The sequence below is a fragment of the Rhinolophus hipposideros genome (genome assembly GCF_964194185.1).
Source record: "Rhinolophus hipposideros genome assembly, chromosome: 6".
In the NCBI taxonomy this organism is placed as follows: Eukaryota; Metazoa; Chordata; class Mammalia; order Chiroptera; family Rhinolophidae; genus Rhinolophus; species Rhinolophus hipposideros.
In genome coordinates, this window is record NC_138052.1 from 101,084,233 (window position 1) to 101,102,606 (window position 18,374).

Here is an 18,374-nt window from a genome sequence, read left to right on the forward strand (position 1 = left end):
GTAGTGGATTTCGAGCAAAACGTTTTACCAAACTGGTTGTGCTTCATTTCATTTAACAGGTGAATCTTTAGAGGTGCAGAGCTCTGATATTTATTAATATTGGTGGAACTGTTTTACAGAAACCACAATCAACCGCTTAGTTTGAAAAGCACAGTGGAGCGCTGGCCACTCCGTTTCATAGTGGGCTTCTCTTCAATTTGTTGGTGGATGCAGAGTGCATGCAGTGTTTGTTTGGCCTTCACCGGCATCCCAGATAATTGAGAGGCCCGTTCTGCGCGTGGAGCACCATCATCCTGTGACCTGGGAGGTGCCCGTGTAGCCCAGTGTCTCAGAGCAGGCGCTGCGAAGCCTCAGTTTGTTCTGCCAGGACTGGGCTGGGGTGTGCACAGGAGAGCCACAATATCGCTGTCTACACGTCTCTCCTATGTTTTTGTGTTTTGTAACATACCAAATGGAGAAATCACATAATGGATTTGTTCTCTTTTCTTACATGCTCTTTAGATTTGGCTCGAACCTATGAAACCCATCATTAGGCAAGTACGAAGTAAGTGCTTTTCTTTAACTCTTTAAAATTCTCTTCATTTAAGATTCTTTCCTAATTCAGGGCATGTCCGATGTTCACTTCACAGCTCTGGATGGCAGTGCAGTGAGCGCTGGCAGCAGGGAACCTGGAAGTTACTGTGCTGTTTAAATATAATAGATGTGGGGTGGGCGGTACTTTCTCTCGGTTCCCGGTTACTTGCCTTGAGTCTGAAAGTAATAGGACATGCTTCTTGGTATCACTTTATGTGACCAATATGCAAAAACAAGTATGCGATTTCTCTCTAAGCTATGAAAAGACATTGAGGTTCTTCCTTTAATTGGCATTTTGAACAAAATAGTTAATACTGTTCTGTAATTATAAACATAATTGTTTTTGTTAGTCTCTATTACAGTTTAAAAATTAAGGCATATAGTAATGCTTCCGTGTTCTTACGTAATTAATTGTAAGGGATGAAATGTCTAGTATGAATTCACCTGAAACTTTTTTGGTCCTAAACTAAGGAGAAAAAGAAGTAACTTCGTTATTCACTGGTAAGCTATGGCTGTTTAGGTCGCCATAGCATGTTAGCAAAACTGCTCCTCTTTTCTTTTGGTGCAAATTACATGGTTGTGTTATTAGAAACTTTCAATAAAGCTAAGATATTCAGATGAGCTAATTTATGTTTTTTTTCTTTACGGTAATCAGGTTGTCCTAGATCAATATAGCGAGTGATGATTTTTCTTTCAGTGAAGTATATAAGAATTTTAAAAATAATTTTTTAATTATTACTGTTAATCACGTGAACACTCTAACTTTTTTTATCATATTTTTAATTCTAAAATATAAATAAGAATATATTTCAAAATTTAATGTGCAGTTTCCCACCTGTTTTTAGGGTTTCCTTAAGTAATCTCTGCTAAACACAAAAGATTTAAACTTTTTCTTTTATATATATGACTGGTATTTGGGACTCAATATCGTGTATAGGAAATTCCTTAATATCTCATTTGAAAAGATTCTCTTTAACAGTCCACTTGAAAGCACTAGCTCAGCCACACCATATGTGGGATGAAAGCAAATCAGAGATTGACCTTATTTGTGAAGTTTAAATTTTTCCTTTTTATAGGGCCAAAGAATGCAGTGCTTCGCCTAGCGGTGAAATTTTTCCCACCTGATCCGGGTCAGTTGCAAGAAGAATACACACGGTAAAGAGCCTATTCTGAACTGCAGCCTATCTCAGCGGGGCCTTGAATTCACCTGTGTTTCCCGCAAGTGCTCAGGGTACATTTATTCAAAGAATGAATGAGCCCACGATGCACATAAAAACTGTAATCAGTGTGTCATCGTTAAAAGTTAAAGCATTTTGGCAATTAACCCTTGCACAAACACAAATGCGAATAGGACTTGGAAGAAAGGTGTGTGATACAAATTTGAGAATAAAAAATGGGATATTAGGGTTCGGCTGAACAGACATCCCCAAATGGGCATAGATTTATACATGTGCATAAAATTCTTAGGAATTTTGCCTGTATATTTACTTCCTTGTCAACAAAATACACTTATTCGGGAGAAGTACCAAATGTGGGTGGGCAGAAACTTCCTGTGGTTTTCTTTGTGCTGCTCTTGAATTCAAGATTGGTTCTTTGCAGAAGTGATTGAAAGAAAATGTTTACAGTTGTTTCTTCTGGGAAATGGGATTGTGGAAGGTTTTTTTTCCTTGTCTTTTCTGTACCAATTTTGTAACGAAGAATAAAGCAACAGGTCAGATGTGAAATGAAGTGGAACGTGATGGTGTAGGAGTAACAGGCTGTCAGGCCTTCCTCATGAAACATGGACTCATGCCTGTAGCCTAGGTGTCCTAGGAGCCTCTCTTTCCAGGGGTTTTGCAGGTCATTTACCATCACAAAACCATAGACTGTCAGCTGGGAAGAAATGTTGAGATTACAGTCGTTCAGCTCTTTATTTGACAGGTGAGGAAATGACCCCCAAAGTGGCCAAAGTGTTTGTAGAGCGAACACAGGACTTAATTGCATATGAATAACCTGACATTCACCAAAAAATCCGTTTTGAGGGAATAACTTATATGTACCTGGAAAATGATGAGTAACTAGAAAGTAACTAAATTCTGGGCCCTAAGCCAAAGCCATGTTTGTGCAGAAGGTCCTTTTTTTTATTTATTAAACAATACACGTTTGTGGTAAGAGAAGAAAAATGTTAACATAAAGCTGTGCACTGGAGAACATTCCCTTCACTGCCTGCCGCTCACTCTCTCAGAAGCTAACGGGAGTGTCTTCCAGGTGAATTCACAGCAGAGCACAAGTCGACCTAAGGCTTTAAAGAGACTGTTGTGTCACGAGCAGTGTCAGACTGTGCACACGGAACTACAGCTCGGTTGGTTTTTACCCACGTGCCCCTAGCAGACTGTGGCATTGTTCCGTATTAGTGTACATGTGGCTGTGCCCATCCTCGTGTTCATGCATGTGTGGGTTATTTCCAGTTTTCTCTTATGATGCTGCAAATAAACACCCTTGTCCACACATCTGTGTGAGCTCTGGAAATTCCTCTGGAGGGAAAAGCCGTAGAAGTGGAATCGCTGAGTTGCAGGCTTTGCACATGTAAATTTTAAGAGAATACAGTAAAGTTGAACAGTTTGCACTAGAGTGTAAATTCCAACAAGGGGAGAGAGAGTCTTGTTCACCATCGTGTTTCCAGATCCAAGAACGGTGCCTAGAACATAATATGTGCTCAGTAGTTATTTGTTGATGGAATAAAGGAATATATAAATATTTTCAAAGTGCCTTCTCTACTTACACCCCCACTGGTGGTATTCAGGAGTGCCTGTTCCTCAGATGCTAGCCAAGACCAGATGGTATCAGTCTGCTTAAAAATGTCCTAGCCACATTCTACGCTGTGTCTTAATTGGATGTTTCTGCTCTTTCACACAAAATTGCGAGTGCACTTGTGTGTATAACAGCAGTAATGTGGATTTGTGAGTTCCCCCAAGGTGTGTAGTGCTGTGGGGGGGGTGTGCCAAGAAGGCACATGTGCGTTCACGTCCAGCACTCCTGCGTCCGGCACTGTGTCCCTCAGCTCTCATGAAGGGCTACTTGTCACTTGGCCGTTGCTCACTGTCTGCTCTGATGTCACCAGTTGCTGCTGCTTCCTGGGGCTGTGTGCAAGGGGAGTGTGTTCTAGAACCTTTGGAGTTGCTCTCTGACGTTTTGCACTCCCTTCTAGGTACTTGTTTGCCCTGCAACTTAAGAGAGACCTCCTGGAAGAGCGTCTGAGCTGCACAGACACCACGGCGGCCCTCCTTACTTCCCACCTTCTGCAGTGTTAGTAGTGTCTCCGGGTCCCAGCGAGGCGTGTGTGATGGGTGTGTGGGCGGGCGTGGCAGGTTGCACATGTGTTGATAAGCTGAAGACTGACTTCTACACGTGGGACTCCTGGAGGCAAACAGTGTGCACTAGGAGACAGGCATGAGGCCCAGGCGGGGCCTCTCACATTTGCTCCTTCGTGCGTTGTACTGCAAACCTCTTCAGAGTATGAGCCAGACTTGGACTCTCAGCACCCCAGAAAGAGGCCTTTTTGGGGTGACCATCATGGCCCCTCTGGTGACAAGTTAGGCGTTAACCCCTGAGGGAAAAGTGAACGTTTCTTAGTATGTTGCACAGAGCATGAGATAGTTCGGAAGTCTGTGAAGAACCATAGTTGCTTCAAAGATAAACGAGGAGAAATATAAGGAGAGGTTCTGACAAGAGGTGTGTGCTTGGCCAGCTGGCGCGATAGAAGGAAGGAGACATCCACACTGCTCCGGCCCACATGCGAGGCCCCGTTCCTGCCACAGAATGAATGTTTCTGAACTTGGAATGCAGGAAGTTTCAGAAAGTTTAGGAATTAATAAGTGTATGGGTTAGTTTGCAATTTACTGGGTTCTTCCCCTGACATGCTTTCAGATAACAAATTTTATCAGTGGTTTGCCATCCTACGCCATGGGGCTTGTTGACCCTCATTGAGATAAGTTTTCAAAGTGACTTACAATGTTTTGCCGTGTATAATGTGCACTTTTTTGCCCAAATTTGTGAGGGAAAAGTAAGGATACACATTATACATGGGTAGTATAATTCTATATCTATATAAATGTTTTTAATTCTTTTATTTATGCTTATAAGTTAACAGTACAATCATAAATAAATAAATGCTAAAATTGCTATCTAATACAAAAAACAAGTACCTAAATATAAAGAAATAAAAATTTGAATTAAAAAATTAAAACGAGGGCCGGCCCGGTGGCTCAGGTGGTTGGAGCGCCATGCTCCTAATGCTGAGGTCACAGGTTCGATTCCCCCAGGGGCCAGTGAGCTGTGCCCTCTACAGCTAAGATTGTGAACAACGGCTCTCCCTGGATCTGGGCTGCTGTGTGCTGCCGTGGGCTACCGTGTGCTGTCAGGAGCGGCCGGTGGCCAGCGTGAGTGGCTGTGAGCGTCTGTGAGTAGCTGAGCGACAGCCGACTGCCGGGGGCACGCAAGGCTCATAACACCAGCATGGGCCAGGGAGCTGCGTCCTACACAACTAGACTGAGAAACAGCGGCTTAAACAGGAGTGTGGGGGGGAGGCAGAAAAAGAGGGGAGGAATTAAAACAAAGTTTGGGCCAAAAATATGGGTGCACATTATACATGGGAGCACATTATACATGGCAAAATACAGTAGTTATTTTTTATTTGACCTTAAGTCTTCTCAGGTACTTGCTCTGTGTACAGCTTAGTTATATTATAACAACTTGCCCGACTCTGATTTTCACCTTTGAAGGGTGCTGCCTAGATTGAAGGATGCTAGAGACAGGACAGCCAAATACAACGTACAATTATAAACTGGGCCTTTTGCCGTAAAAGACAAACAGTCGGTGAAACATAGATAGGGGCTGAGGCTCGGGTGTCACTGCAGATCACTGTCCTGTCCTGATCTGGGTGGTTGTGCTGTACTTATGAGTGAGGATGTCCTGGTTGGTAGAAAATTCATACTAAAGTGGGATGCTATGCATGCAACCTTTCTGTGAATTTGAAATTGTCTTGAAACAAAAAAAAGTATACTGCTTAATATTATGGGGCTTTAACTACTATTTTTAAAACATTTATAGCCTGAAAATACATGAAATTAGAGACATTGTTCCTTAAGAATTTGAGAGGCCCTGAAGGAGGAACTATTTATTATCCTGGTCATGATAGTCTCGGCACAACTTGTGGATAAAGTGTGGTTTAAAACCCAGACACTCAGTCACGTGGCCGTTTGCCTCCAGAGTCCCTAAGCTGCGTGTTTGTTCTTCAAAACCCAAAGCATTCTCCTTAGCTGCTGTTTATTTGCCTTTAATAAGATAAAATATTTGGAAAAATCGAATATAAATTCCTGTTTATTTAAGGATATATAATTTAGTACAGATTTAGGATAATTTTTTCTACTTGTAATTTGTGTATTTGCATGTACAAACATTTGTATTTTGCTTTATTTAAAAATTAAACTTACTGACTTATCTCAGCGGAAATCGGAGATTACGACGCAGCCCAGGATCGCGAGCACCTCCGAGCTCATACATACTTGCCCCATCAGGAGCGCTCTGTGGAGAAGATACTAGAATTCCATCGGAAGCACACGTGAGTCAGTGAGTCAGTCAGAATTGGCTGCGAATGGCAGAGGTGGCCCTCGGAGAGCTCAGGGCGCCTCTTCGGTTGCTTGAGACTTGGCAGTCGGGTTTTTCTGGACTGAAGTGAGGGACAGTGCTGGAGGTGGTAGGGGGAGCTAAAGAGAGATGGGGGCGGGGCCGTGAGAAGGCGGAGCCAGGGCTGGGGACTGTGACCTGGAACTCCCCAAGGGGAGTGAGCCCTCCCTGGCAGGGACTCTGGATGAGCTGGCCTGGCCCTTGTGAAGGAGCCAGTGAGGTGCCGGGTGGCATCGTGGAGGTGAGCTCTGCTGGAAGCCAGCACCTTCCGCAGCCGGCTGGGTGCCTCCTGTGTGTCAGTCACTGCACTGGGTGGCGGGGGCAACACAGAGCAGGATTCCCAGTCAGGGACACTCTGCCCGCTAGGGCTGTGCGCTCCTCCAGCGCACTGCCACCTACCAGAACCTAGGGGTGCCTGGCACGGGGCAGGCACTGCGTAAACCATGTATCACTGTAACTTGTGACACATGAGCTAGAATGGCAGGCAGTGGGGAGGAACAGTGAGGATAGAAGGGTCGAGAGGGTGCCGAGGGGGACATTCCAGTCACGGGCAGCAGCCGAAGGTGCTGGCGGGACCGACTGGTGGGAAGGAGGGCCCAGCACAGCACCCACAGCTCTGGTTTCACGGTAGAGCAAGTACAAGTGCCCATGGCGAGCCAGGCTGCACGGCATCCTTCAATGCCATGTGTGACGTGCTGTTGTCACCACCTCTTCAGGTGACACTGAGCCAAGGCCTGAGCTCCATTTTGGGTATGACAGTTTGGGGTACCTCTCCGTGTCACAGTTCAGTACCCCAGGGCCACCTTTATGGAAGCCGCGGGACTGGGGCTCGTTAGAGCTCTGGCTCCGTTTCCAGGATGCCCTTGGCTTGGCTTCTCTCAAGTGTTGCCTTTATTCTGGCTGGGAAGCTCCAAGTGTCACAGCCAGACCCTGAGGACCAGCCTGGCAAGAACCCTATCCCAGTGCCAGCCCAAAGGAGACAGTCACTTGTTCAGGATCTGTCCCTGGAGTTGGGGACAGGGTTTTTCCTGCCGAGACACACAGAGACAGGGCCAGGCACGTGGAGGAAGGGTAGTGGGTGCTGCACTGTGACGTTTCCCCACACACACACCAGGCAACAGTGTCCAATGGATAAATGGATCTGGAAGGTGTGAGGCCAAGTTGCGCAGAGGGTAAGCTCCCCTCGGGAGGAAAATGGAAGAGAGAGCAGGGCCCAGGGCAGACCCAGAGGACCAGCCTGGGAGGATGTGTGGAGCAGGAGCCACCACAGAGGCCATGGGTCAAGGGAATGAGCAGCCAGAGAAAGGAGCATGGGGCCACGGACCGCAGGGGAGGCTTCAGGAAGCGGCCAACACCAGACAGCATGTCCAGACTCAGCGACATGACTGAGCCTGTAGGCCTCGGTTGCTTCAGGCAGATTCAGGGTGGACACAGGCGCCAGAACAGTGAGAGTGAGGTGGGGAAATGGTGACGGGGAGTGGTGACACTGAAAAGCCTGCCTGTGGAGGGAACAAAGAGCTACACCTCAGGGAAGGCGGGCGGTCTGTGCATGTGTGTCTTTATATGCACGCATGTGTTCGTGCATGTGCCTGGTTGTGCCTGTGCAGTGTGCATGTGCGTTCATATGCATGTGTGTGTGTGCATGTGTGTCCTTCTGTTTGTTTATATGTGTCAAAAACTCGAAGAAGCATTGAGAGAAGTCAGTGATGAGCTTTCCACAGGACTCAAACTGGACTCTGTCCGAGCGAGCCACAGCGTCCCCGGCCTGACTGGCTGTCTCCGGCTCGCGTGGTCCGGATGTGCTAACTTTGTCTTCCACAGTCATCGGAAATTTATTGTACATCTGTCATTTCTTTTCATCATTCTTTGTGTAGGTGTCTTCAAGACAGTCTGTGTCTTCATTTAAATCGGTGAATGCCTTCATAGTTTAGACTTGTCTTCCTGACCCACTGGAAACACCCTGCGATCACTGAGCAGGACAGTAAGGGAGGCGTTTCTTGACTTTTACCACATTTCCTTTGGATCTTTGAGTTTGCAGAAAGAGATTCAAAAGCTGGTGTCTCGGTCCATCCGACTGCTAGAACAGACATCACCAAGGGGGTGGGTGTTTATAAACAACCGACATTTGTTCATCACCACTTTGGAGGCCAGAAGTCCAAGATCAGGGCACTGGCAGATGTGGGTCTGGTAGGGGTCCGCTTCTTGGGTCCTAGCCAGCCATCTTCTCACTGTCTCCTCACACAGCGGGAGGGATGAGGTCTGTTTGGGGTCTCTTTGATAAGGGCACTAACCCCATTCATGAGAGCTCCACCGACTTGCCTCCAAAGGCCGTCACAGTGGGGATTAGGCTCAGCAGAGGAACTTGGGGGGACAAACATTCCATCCATAACATTCCACCCCATCCCCCACAATTTATGTCCTTCTCACATGCATGTTACATTCATTTCACCCTGACAACCCACAAGTCTTAAAGTCTCATTAAATCAGGTGCAAGTGAGACCCCAGGGGCCATTCGCCCTGAGGCTGTATCCCCTCCAGCCGGACCTGTGAGACCAGATGAGTCATGTGCTTCCAGATATAGCAATGGGATGGTCGTCCCATCCAAAGGGAGAAATGGGAGAAAAGGGGGATGGGTCCCAAGCAAATCCAAACCTAACGGGACAAATGACATTAAACCTTCAGGCCCGAGAATAATCCTCCTGGGCTCGATGCCCTGCTCTCCAGGTCCTCGGGGATGACAGTGTCACTCCAGAGGGCCCTGCAGCAGCTCTCTGCCGTGGCCCCACCCCCACCACAGCTCTCCCAGGCTGGGGTCACCCTGCAGCTCCAGACAGCCTGTCCTTTGGGACCTAGATGGACAGCCCTGCCCCATCAGATCACTGTACTCTGGCCTGTGATGGGAGGGGTGGCCTCAGGCTCCTTCTTCCTGTCCTGAGTTCCTGGAGATGGCTTGGCCACACTGATCTCCTTATCACACAGTCGCTGGGCCACACCCTTAGTGTTCTCCTTTTTTGCGATATGGGTAGGCTGAGAATTTTCCAGATATTTTAGTTCTACATCCTTTGTGCTTAACAAGTCCGTCTTTCAGTCATTTCGCTCGTGTTTTTTAAGTCAGGAGGGGCCAGGCTGCACCTTCAATGCTTTGCTTAGAAATCTCTTCAGCTAAATACCCAATTTCATTGTTCACCAGTTCTACCCTCCACACAACACTGGAGCACACACACGATTCGGCCCACTTTCTCCGCGCTTGTAACAAGGGTCACCTTCCTGCAGTTTCCAAGAACTGCAGGTTCCAAGAACCCCTCTTTCCCTTGAGACGCTATTAGAGGGGCCTCACCATCCACATTCCCACATCGCTCACGGTGGCTGAGGTGTCCTGTCCGTAAGAAGGTTGAGGCTTTCCCTGCACTGTTCTCTTTTCTCTCTTGGTCACCAGAATTGCCCTTACTGTTCCCAATTCCAGCAGGCACCTCAGAGCCCTTCCAACCTCCTCACCCAGCCCCACAGTGAGGCCTCCAGACCAGGGCTTCCTGAAAGCAGTTCTGTCCCACTGGTGTCCCTTCCGGTTGATGATTTATGAAAATGTAAGTTGGTAGTCAGGCATCTATGTCAAATCAGAGAATGGAAATTTGAGTCAAAGAATGGAGATCACAGGAATGGCGTAACCCACACAGTTGTGTTATTCCTTAAAGGTCCAGAGCTCAGGCATTTGGAAGTCAGAAGGAAAAGAGTTGTCAGCGGGTCATCACGAGTAGGGTTCAGGCCTGGGACGTGGGTGCTCCTCTGTCGAAGTGTCAGCCACCCACCTGGAGGCTGGTGGGCATGGCGAGGCCATGTTCAAGTGCTGGGGCCATGACCATGCACCGTGCACTGGGGAAACAGTTGGCACACAGGGACCTGGACGTGCGTAAAAACCAGTTGTTCTGCTGGTGATTCTTTTATTCAGTTTTATAATTTCCTTCACATAGAAGTGTATCCTTGATGGTTAGACTGTACATCATAAAAGTACTTTTTTAAAGGATTGAAATGGGTTCAGTGAGCTGCTCGTGTTACCTATGGTAGTTCCTCTGTTTAAATTTGCCTCCGTGTGTCGTGTTTGCACACTTTCCCTGAGTGCCTAGTGAATGCAAAGCAAACACCCTACCCCGTGGGAATAGACTACAGAGCAGAAGGAAGGGGGCACGTGTCTCTGGTCTGCATTGCGGTCTGTTGTGTTTGAAGTAGATCAAGTCACTGCGGACAATCGACCGCGGAGAAGCTAAGCCCTTTTGCTGATTTTTTTAACCCTGTTTTCCTGATCACTTCAGTATATGTTTGGCTCTTTCAGAAACAGAATTGTCTTCAGTGCTGTGATCATGCTGTCTTTTATCACAGGGGCCAGACGCCTGCTGAGTCCGATTTCCAGGTGCTCGAAGTTGCCCGAAAGTTGGAAATGTACGGCATCAGGTTTCACAAGGCTTCCGACAGGGAGGGAGCCAAGATTAACCTGGCGGTTTCCCACATGGGTGTCCTCGTGTTCCAGGTAGGCGGCGGGGAGCGGCAGCCATGCGCGCTGCGGCCAGCTGGGGGTGCTTACCTACACTGGGAAATTCTTGTTCTGATGAATAAGGTCTTGGACTTGGAGCCTTACGTGTCATCTGATCTGGTCCCACACCCAGCAGAGAAGTTGTCTTGTCCTCCTTACTGTCACAGAGCCCATTGCCCTCAGGGCACCTAGTCACGTCCCACTGTCCCTTCTAATGTTGAACCAACAATCGCCCCCTTAGAACCTGAAGCCAAGACTCTGGCCCTTCCTGGAGCAGTCTCCATGCCTCGGCTGGGCCTGCTGCTCTGTGAGGTCTCGCAGTGGGTCACGGGCGTCATTTAAGTGAATGAGATGGAACAGATTAGAAAATATCTGAGGGTGCTGCCTGTGGGAACGTTCAGTGTGGCCTCAGGGAATTTTGTATTAGTTGTGCTTAGATAAGGAGATAGTTACATAAATGGCCACTGAGTTCTGTTTGCAGGTAAGTATGTGTGTACTGGGGTTTGTGGTGTTGCCGGGTCTGACAACTCCTGGAGCGCAGGCTCCCCGACCCACTTACCCACCAGGTAACTGTCCACCTCCGGCTGTGCCCCTTGGGCGCTCCCCAGTCACTGGCCTGTGTAAATTGTGTACCTCTGGTTGAATGCAGCGGTCTGAGGCCTGCTCCTGGGGAACCTGCACTGGCAGCTCTTCCCTCTGTGGCTCCTTTTTGCCTGTGGTTACCTGAATGGCGGGTCTTTGGGCTCCCTAATCAAGCACACTTGTTTTCTTTTTCTTTGCCCGTCAAATTGCAGTGTCCTGTCAGAAAATAACTTAATTTTGAATTTAGAATGGTAATTGTGCTATGTGCTGTACTAAACGTGACAAGAGAAGAGTACATGCCATGGCAGAGGCCCTGCCCACTCTGTGTCATCGTTCCTGCATTGCATGACACGCCAGTCAAATGTCCACCTGAGTCCAGCTGTTGTCATGTTTTTCATAATTTATGGCTGGAGTGAGTTGTAAAAGCAAGGACTTAGAGACTTCAAATTAGAGATAGCTGATTGAATTTATTTCTACTCCCTCAAGACCTCCACCAAAACAACAGCAAATTGTTTTTCTTTTCAAGTTTAAATCAGTAAGAACCAAGACCAGAAAAGGAAACCATAGGAGGTAAAGAATATCAGCAAAAGTTTAGAAGCCAGGAAATAGGTATACAGGTGGGAAAGACTGAAATGCAGTGACCTGCAGTGGGAAAGCCAGGGAGTGGGCCATGGTGTCCCCAGGAGCAGGGAGTGGCACCTCTGGCAGTGGGCAGGCTGGGACCGGAGACGGAAACCTACGTTCGTCCCTGGGTCCGTGCGAGGAACGATCGCAGCCCCTCCCGGCCCTGGCAGGGGGCAGGGGTCTTCCTCTCCAGAGTGCAGCTCAGAAGGTAGAGATGAGGTGTCTCACTGAGCCCCCACTGGGGGTTAAGGGGAAAGCTTGCGAGCTGAACGCTAGCAGGATGCCATCTGTGAGGCAGGTGGCTGCGCTCTGGAGAATCTGTCCAGCCTTCCAGAAACCCCACAGATGCCAGCCACAGCTGCCAGCCAACATTGTAGAGCCTCCTCTCTGAAGGACTTGCAAACTTACAGAACGGTAAAAATTAGGATGACACATAGACCCTCCTGTGCCCTTTACCCAGATTCAGCTGTTACAGGCATTTTACTTCCTCTCCTCTCCATAACGCAAGCGTGCACGAGCACGTAGGCACACACATAACGCTCTTTCCTGAGTATTTGAAAGTATGTTGCTCCTGAGAAATGGGAACACTCCTTTATCAGACGTGTGAAACTTTTTCTCTTGTAACTTTTTATTCCAGCCTCGTTTGTAATAATAAAGTGTTGGTACTTAATCATGAAGAGGCTGGTTAAATAAACGATGGAGCATCCATATTAGGGAATGGACGACTGTACAAAGAATGCGGAGACTATGTCCTCATGTGGGAGACAGTCTTTGAGATGTATTGTTACATGGAGAAAAGATTCAAAACTGTGTATGTAGTTTGCTTGTTTATTCCACTCAAAATAAGTGGGTGGCATTGGTCGCCTTGAGGAAGGTGATGGTAGCTGGCCCACTTTGGGAAAGGGTGAGAGGGAGACCTCACTGTGGACTCATTTTGGTACCTGTAGAATGTAATGTATTAACTGTGTTACATTTTCTGAAAAGCCTCACAGACCTAAGAGAAAACCTTGCATCTTGAAACAAGAGCAGGACATGATCATAGGAACATAGGAGATCAAAAGTGCTTGTAGAAATGTGAGCGCAACATGGCTTGTAGAAATGTGAGCGCAACATGGCAGTGTTGGCAGAGCGAGAATGTTTGAAAGGTGAAGTTGAAGTCGCCACACAGCAGAATAAAAGATGAAGGACGAAAGATGGGAGAGAAAAGTAAAGAAAATTCCAGGACTGTTCGAGGCGGTCCAATATCCAGGAATTCTAGAGGCAGGAACCAAAAAGCAGCAGGGGAAGTTGTTAGTACATGAGAAAAAAAATTCAGAACTTGAGACACAAACTTCCAGATTGAAAGTGCCTTTGTAATTTTTTGTTTTGAGCAAAAGAGAAACTGGAAAGGCAAGCAAATACTTAGAAACAACTCTTTCGTTGCTATTTTGTTAGGAGTGTTTTGTTTGCGTTTTTTGGTTTTTTGTGTGTGTGTTCTTTTGTTTGTTTGTTTGTTTGTTTGTTTTGAGAACATCATTGAAAATCCTCCAAGATTTTACTTTGAGTAGAAATTAGAGTAATTTAGTGTTTGGGTCATATTGGGGAACTAGGATGCTCAGTTCTCTGTTAGACCCTGACATGTATATCTTGGCTTTGAGGACATCTCTTAAATCAGGAATCTTTTAAATTGAGATATAATTCACATACCATAAAATTCACCATTTTAAAGTATACATTTAGTTATTTTTAGTATATTTACATAATTATGCAACCATCACCACTGTTTCATTCCAGAACTTTTTGATCACCTCCCCTCCCCACATGCAGCCATCGGCAGCCCCTGACCAACCTCTCGTCCGCTTTCTGTCTTTCTGGATTTCCTCTGGACGTTTCACATGGGCCCATACAGTACGTGGCCTTTTGTGCCTGGCTCTTTCCTTGTTTTCAGAGTCGGTCTATGTTATGCCATGTCTCAGTGCCTCATTCTTTTTACGCCTGCAATTTGCTTTTTTTTTAGTTCCTCTGAAGGGAAGACATTCCTTACCTGCTGTCCCCATCTCGAGTTTGCACCAGAGAATCAAGAGTAGAAGAGAAAATGCCAGAAAAGTATTTCAGTACATTTAAAGTTTTCATGTTGAAATAATTTCTAGCTTACAGAAAAGTTACAAGTGCAGTACAAAGAGCTCCTTCACCCGAGACCCTCCCCACCCCCATCCAGATTTTACCAGTTACCCCATCTTGTTTACTGCAAAAGATCCGATCTAACATCAAACAGTGTGCCCAGCCATTATGTCTCCCTAGTCTCTTCAACTTGCTTCCTCCTTTCCTTCATTCTCATGACCTGGATGTTTTGGAAGGTTACAGGCCGGTCATTTTCTAGAACTGACCATAATACTGGCTTGTCCAGTACTTATTTATGATCAGACCCTGGCTGAGCTCCTCGGGAGGGTGCATCACAGAAGTGCTGATAATGCCTGGTACGGCCTGTGACATGGCCCATGGTGTCCGTCTGTCCTGCTGCTGGTGATGTCAACGTGGAGCTTCTCTACTGCAAAAAAAGTTACTTTTTATTCTTTGCAGCTAATAAACATTTTGTGGAGAGAGACTTTGAAACTATATAAATATGGGCACCTCCATCCCACTGTTTCCTGCTTGGATTAAAATGATGGCTGCCAAATGACGACTTTGTAAATTCCCTTCTTTGTGCTCCTAGAAGGGTCTTCTCCCCGTTTGTTTAGTTTCTTTATATCACTGTGGACCCGTAGATTTATTTTATAATTGTATACTTGGTAATTTGTTGTCATTATTTAGTTTGATCTTTAGATTGTCCCACATTTGGCCATTGGGAGTCCCTTCAAGCTGGCTCTGTGTCCTTATGACATGTTCCCCTCATTTTTGGAGCATTTGTTCACTTTCTTACACAGCAGAAGATTCTGGGTTCTTTTTGTACTTTGCCTGCTTCACCCTGGAAGATGAAGGGCCCTGGTCTTGTTAGTGGAGAGTAGTAGTTAGAAACCCAGAGCCATGTACTACGTGAGCCCATCGCTGTTGGGTGTCAGGAACTCACATCATTTGTTCTGTCAGCACTCAGGCCCCTTCTAGCTTTCCTTCTTTCCTTTCAGGAAACTTAGCTCTGGGAAAGCAGCCCTGCACGGCCTCTACCTTGGCCCTTCCTGACCACCCTCCTTGCAACAGTGGGCTTCAAAAATGTTTGATACTAAGGTTGATTAACAATAATTTGTGATAAAGCCTTAGCGAAGAAATCAAGTTCTCTTTCTAAGACAGATAGACTAGTATAAGTAGTGACATTTTAATTCAGAGTCATTTCAAATATAACTGTAAAATATCACACGGGTTGCTGTGTTGTCTGGCAAGGATGTAATTTAAACATTCTCTAGTTTATGAGAAATTGTGTGTGCCTCTATCTAGATTACAAATGTGTTCCTAAGTGTCCATCTCTTGAATTTCAGAGCACCACCAAAATTAATACCTTCAATTGGTCCAGGGTCCGCAAACTCAGCTTCAAGAGGAAAAGATTTCTGATCAAACTCCACCCAGAGGTCCATGTAGGTATTATTTTGAGCATTTGTTAAATTAGAATTTGCTCTGCTGAGATATTGAGTGATGTAATTACTTGACACATTGCTTCCGCATAATGCACACAGGAATTTAAGGGCAAGTTCTAGTTAGGACCTAGCCAGCCCAGCAGGTCTCCCCGTGAGGGTGTAGCAGCATGGGGGTTCAGATTCGGCAAGTCTGGGGCGGCCCTGAGAATGTGCCTGTCTGACAGTCCTCCGGGGGCTACTGAGACTCCTGGCTCCTTGCAGCCTCTGTTCCCCAGGTGAGGGGGCTGCACTGAAGGTGTCAGCTGGGGTCCAAAGCCGGATGACAAGTCAGTGGGGAGCTTCTGTCCAGGGAGAGCTGAGGGGCGTTTCCCATATTCCCGTGTATCTTTCTTTGATTCAGAAATTGACCCTCTACTAGTTCTAATCCATGGGTGTCCAAACTTTTTTCAACGTTTTTTACCAAGGGTCACATGCGGTAAAATACACAAACAGCTGGGCCACTCACTTGAGGTGAAGTGCATATTACCTCACCTCGTTTATTTAAGTAAACTAAATATATTTTTGGAATTTGCTGCAGGCCAATTAAAAATGGATTGCAGGCCGCAGTTGGCCCGCGGGCCACAGTTTGGACACCCCTGCTCTAATTGAAGGAGCCTTGATTTTCAGAAAATAAATAGTCCTTTCTTTTGAGATTATCAGTAAAATAATACTTGCATATGAATTTATGGAAATGAGTTAAACTGGAAAAAGGTAAATGTCTATGCAATCTGATAGTTGGGGAAAAGCCAGTATTTCAAACTATTCAGAGATGTTCAAATTGTCACATTTCCAATGTACAAAGGAAGTTCAGAAATAAAGTAGATTAGCCGAGCCAAGATGGTTAGGGGAGTGGGGGGCAGCATGAAAGCTAAAGAGGCCACATTGGCTCAGGCACTGAGTGGAGGGAGATAAGAGCGGAGACCAATCCAGAAGAAAAGTTTGACCCAAGCTTCTAAAGACACTGATTAGCAAGGGCCTTTGCTGAAGGCCTGAAAGGATGGCTTCTTTGTTTGCTATTCAAATGTCTCTCCTGGGGATGAAAGGAAAGTGCAAGAAATGTCAAAACATACAAAAATGCCAGTAAAAGGCTGCTTTTTTCTCTGTTTCGGACAGTTACTCTGTAAGATGTGGAAAGAACAGAATCGCTGCCCAAAGCAGCTATTAATTGGAATAGCCTAACATTTCAAAATTCAGAGCTGTGTCTGTAGCTGCACTTGCAAAGTTATATTTTATACCCCTAAACACTTAGGTTTTTAAGACTAATTACAGGAGCCAGAGTATTCTAGTCATTCTGGAAAGTACTTGGCTAATACACATCAGAAGGTTAAAACTCTGCCTGGTTTCTGAGTTCAGTGTAACATTTCTGGGACTTCGTGCTAAGGAATAACCCTGAGAGGTAATGTGGTAGTTTCTTCATGGTGATGTTTGTGCGCTTGAAAAACTGTGTGTCCTAAACGTCCAAAGCATCCCAAAACCCCCACAGGAAAACGGTTCCGTAGTAACAGACAAGTGTGTGTACTGGCGTGGAAGGGCGTTGGGAGTCAGCTAGGTGTCAGCAGGTGTGTGACTGCTCATGACTGCAATTTTCTGGTAGTTTTGTAATGAATGTGTACGTAGTGTTTTCCTTCTCTTAAACATAAATGGAACCAGAAGTCTATATATATACAATTTTCCGAAAAAACATCTTCCTAATTTTTAACCCTGAAATAGCCTGTTGTCTGACCTGCTTCCTAGATTTTATTCGTGAATTAGTTACTTGAACCTTTGTATTTTGTTTCTAGGGACCTTACCAGGACACTCTGGAATTCTTGTTGGGTAGTAGAGATGAATGTAAGAACTTCTGGAAGATTTGTGTGGAGTATCACACCTTTTTTAGACTTTTTGATCAACCTAAGCCAAAAGCTAAAGCCGTCTTCTTCAGCAGGGGCTCCTCCTTCCGATACAGGTGGGGCCACACCACACGGCTCCCGTGCCTTGTGGAGCTGACAACAGAAATGTCTCTAGTCACCAAAAAGTTTTGCCAGACATTTCAGAGAATTATGTACAGAAGGCAGCTATTGGAAAACTGGAGAAAGCATAGTAGATAAAATAGTGGGGAAAATAGACTGAATAAAAACTTTGTTTGGAAAAGCAGTTATGCTTATTACAGAGCATAACTTTAAATTATGTATGTAAACTTACGAGAGAGGAGGGGCTAGACCTACTGTCCTTTGCCTTTGTGAAAAATTAATGCCGTGAATTACTGTTAATTCTTTTCTTTAAAATTTGAACCTGTATTCACAGTGGAAGAACTCAGAAACAACTGGTAGATTGTGTCAAAGTCGGTGGGATGAAAAGAACCCCATATGAAAGGTGAGCTCTGTGGTCTTTGTGATTTAAAGTGTGTGCCTTTAAAATTAATATTTTAAGTATTTTTAACCTTCATTTGAATAAGGTTCATTTCAAATACATCAACAGGTATTTTGACACTTGAGTTCTGTTTTTTTTTATTATTTTAAGATAATGGATGTGTAATGTCTTTATACAGAAACATGATACTTTCAGTTTCTAGTCTGTATAGCTTAGTTTACAGAGAATGTTTTACATAATATGGTAAACTTCGAATCTGAAAGTTCATGTTGTTTCTTTGCACGTGGAATTTTTCCTTCAGTGTGGGGGGATGGCTTTACCTTTTCTGCGACATCTGTGTTTTATTTGAACCATTGTTTTTTTATCCTGCTCATTTCTAGTTAGATGCCTCATGGCATGTTACCAGTCTTAACCTTGTTTTTATGTGAGATCTTATGAGCACAGCACATGCTGCTTTAAAAACAAGAATCAGG

General features: G+C 45.6%; 1 protein-coding gene across 6 annotated transcripts in view; it reads left to right on the forward strand.

The window, feature by feature from the left end:
• Window positions 1–18,374, forward strand: part of FARP2 (FERM, ARH/RhoGEF and pleckstrin domain protein 2) — a 100,206-nt gene that overhangs the window by 45,958 nt on the left and 35,874 nt on the right. For all 6 annotated transcript variants that reach the window (XM_081052448.1, XM_081052450.1, XM_081052453.1 and 3 more), the window contains 8 exons: window positions 502–544; window positions 1,650–1,728; window positions 3,761–3,858; window positions 6,058–6,172; window positions 10,612–10,759; window positions 15,418–15,513; window positions 17,334–17,497; window positions 17,836–17,904. In XM_081052448.1, coding sequence (XP_080908574.1) covers window positions 502–544; window positions 1,650–1,728; window positions 3,761–3,858; window positions 6,058–6,172; window positions 10,612–10,759; window positions 15,418–15,513; window positions 17,334–17,497; window positions 17,836–17,904 — 812 coding nt within the window. The remainder of the gene's footprint in view (window positions 1–501; window positions 545–1,649; window positions 1,729–3,760; window positions 3,859–6,057; window positions 6,173–10,611; window positions 10,760–15,417; window positions 15,514–17,333; window positions 17,498–17,835; window positions 17,905–18,374) is intronic.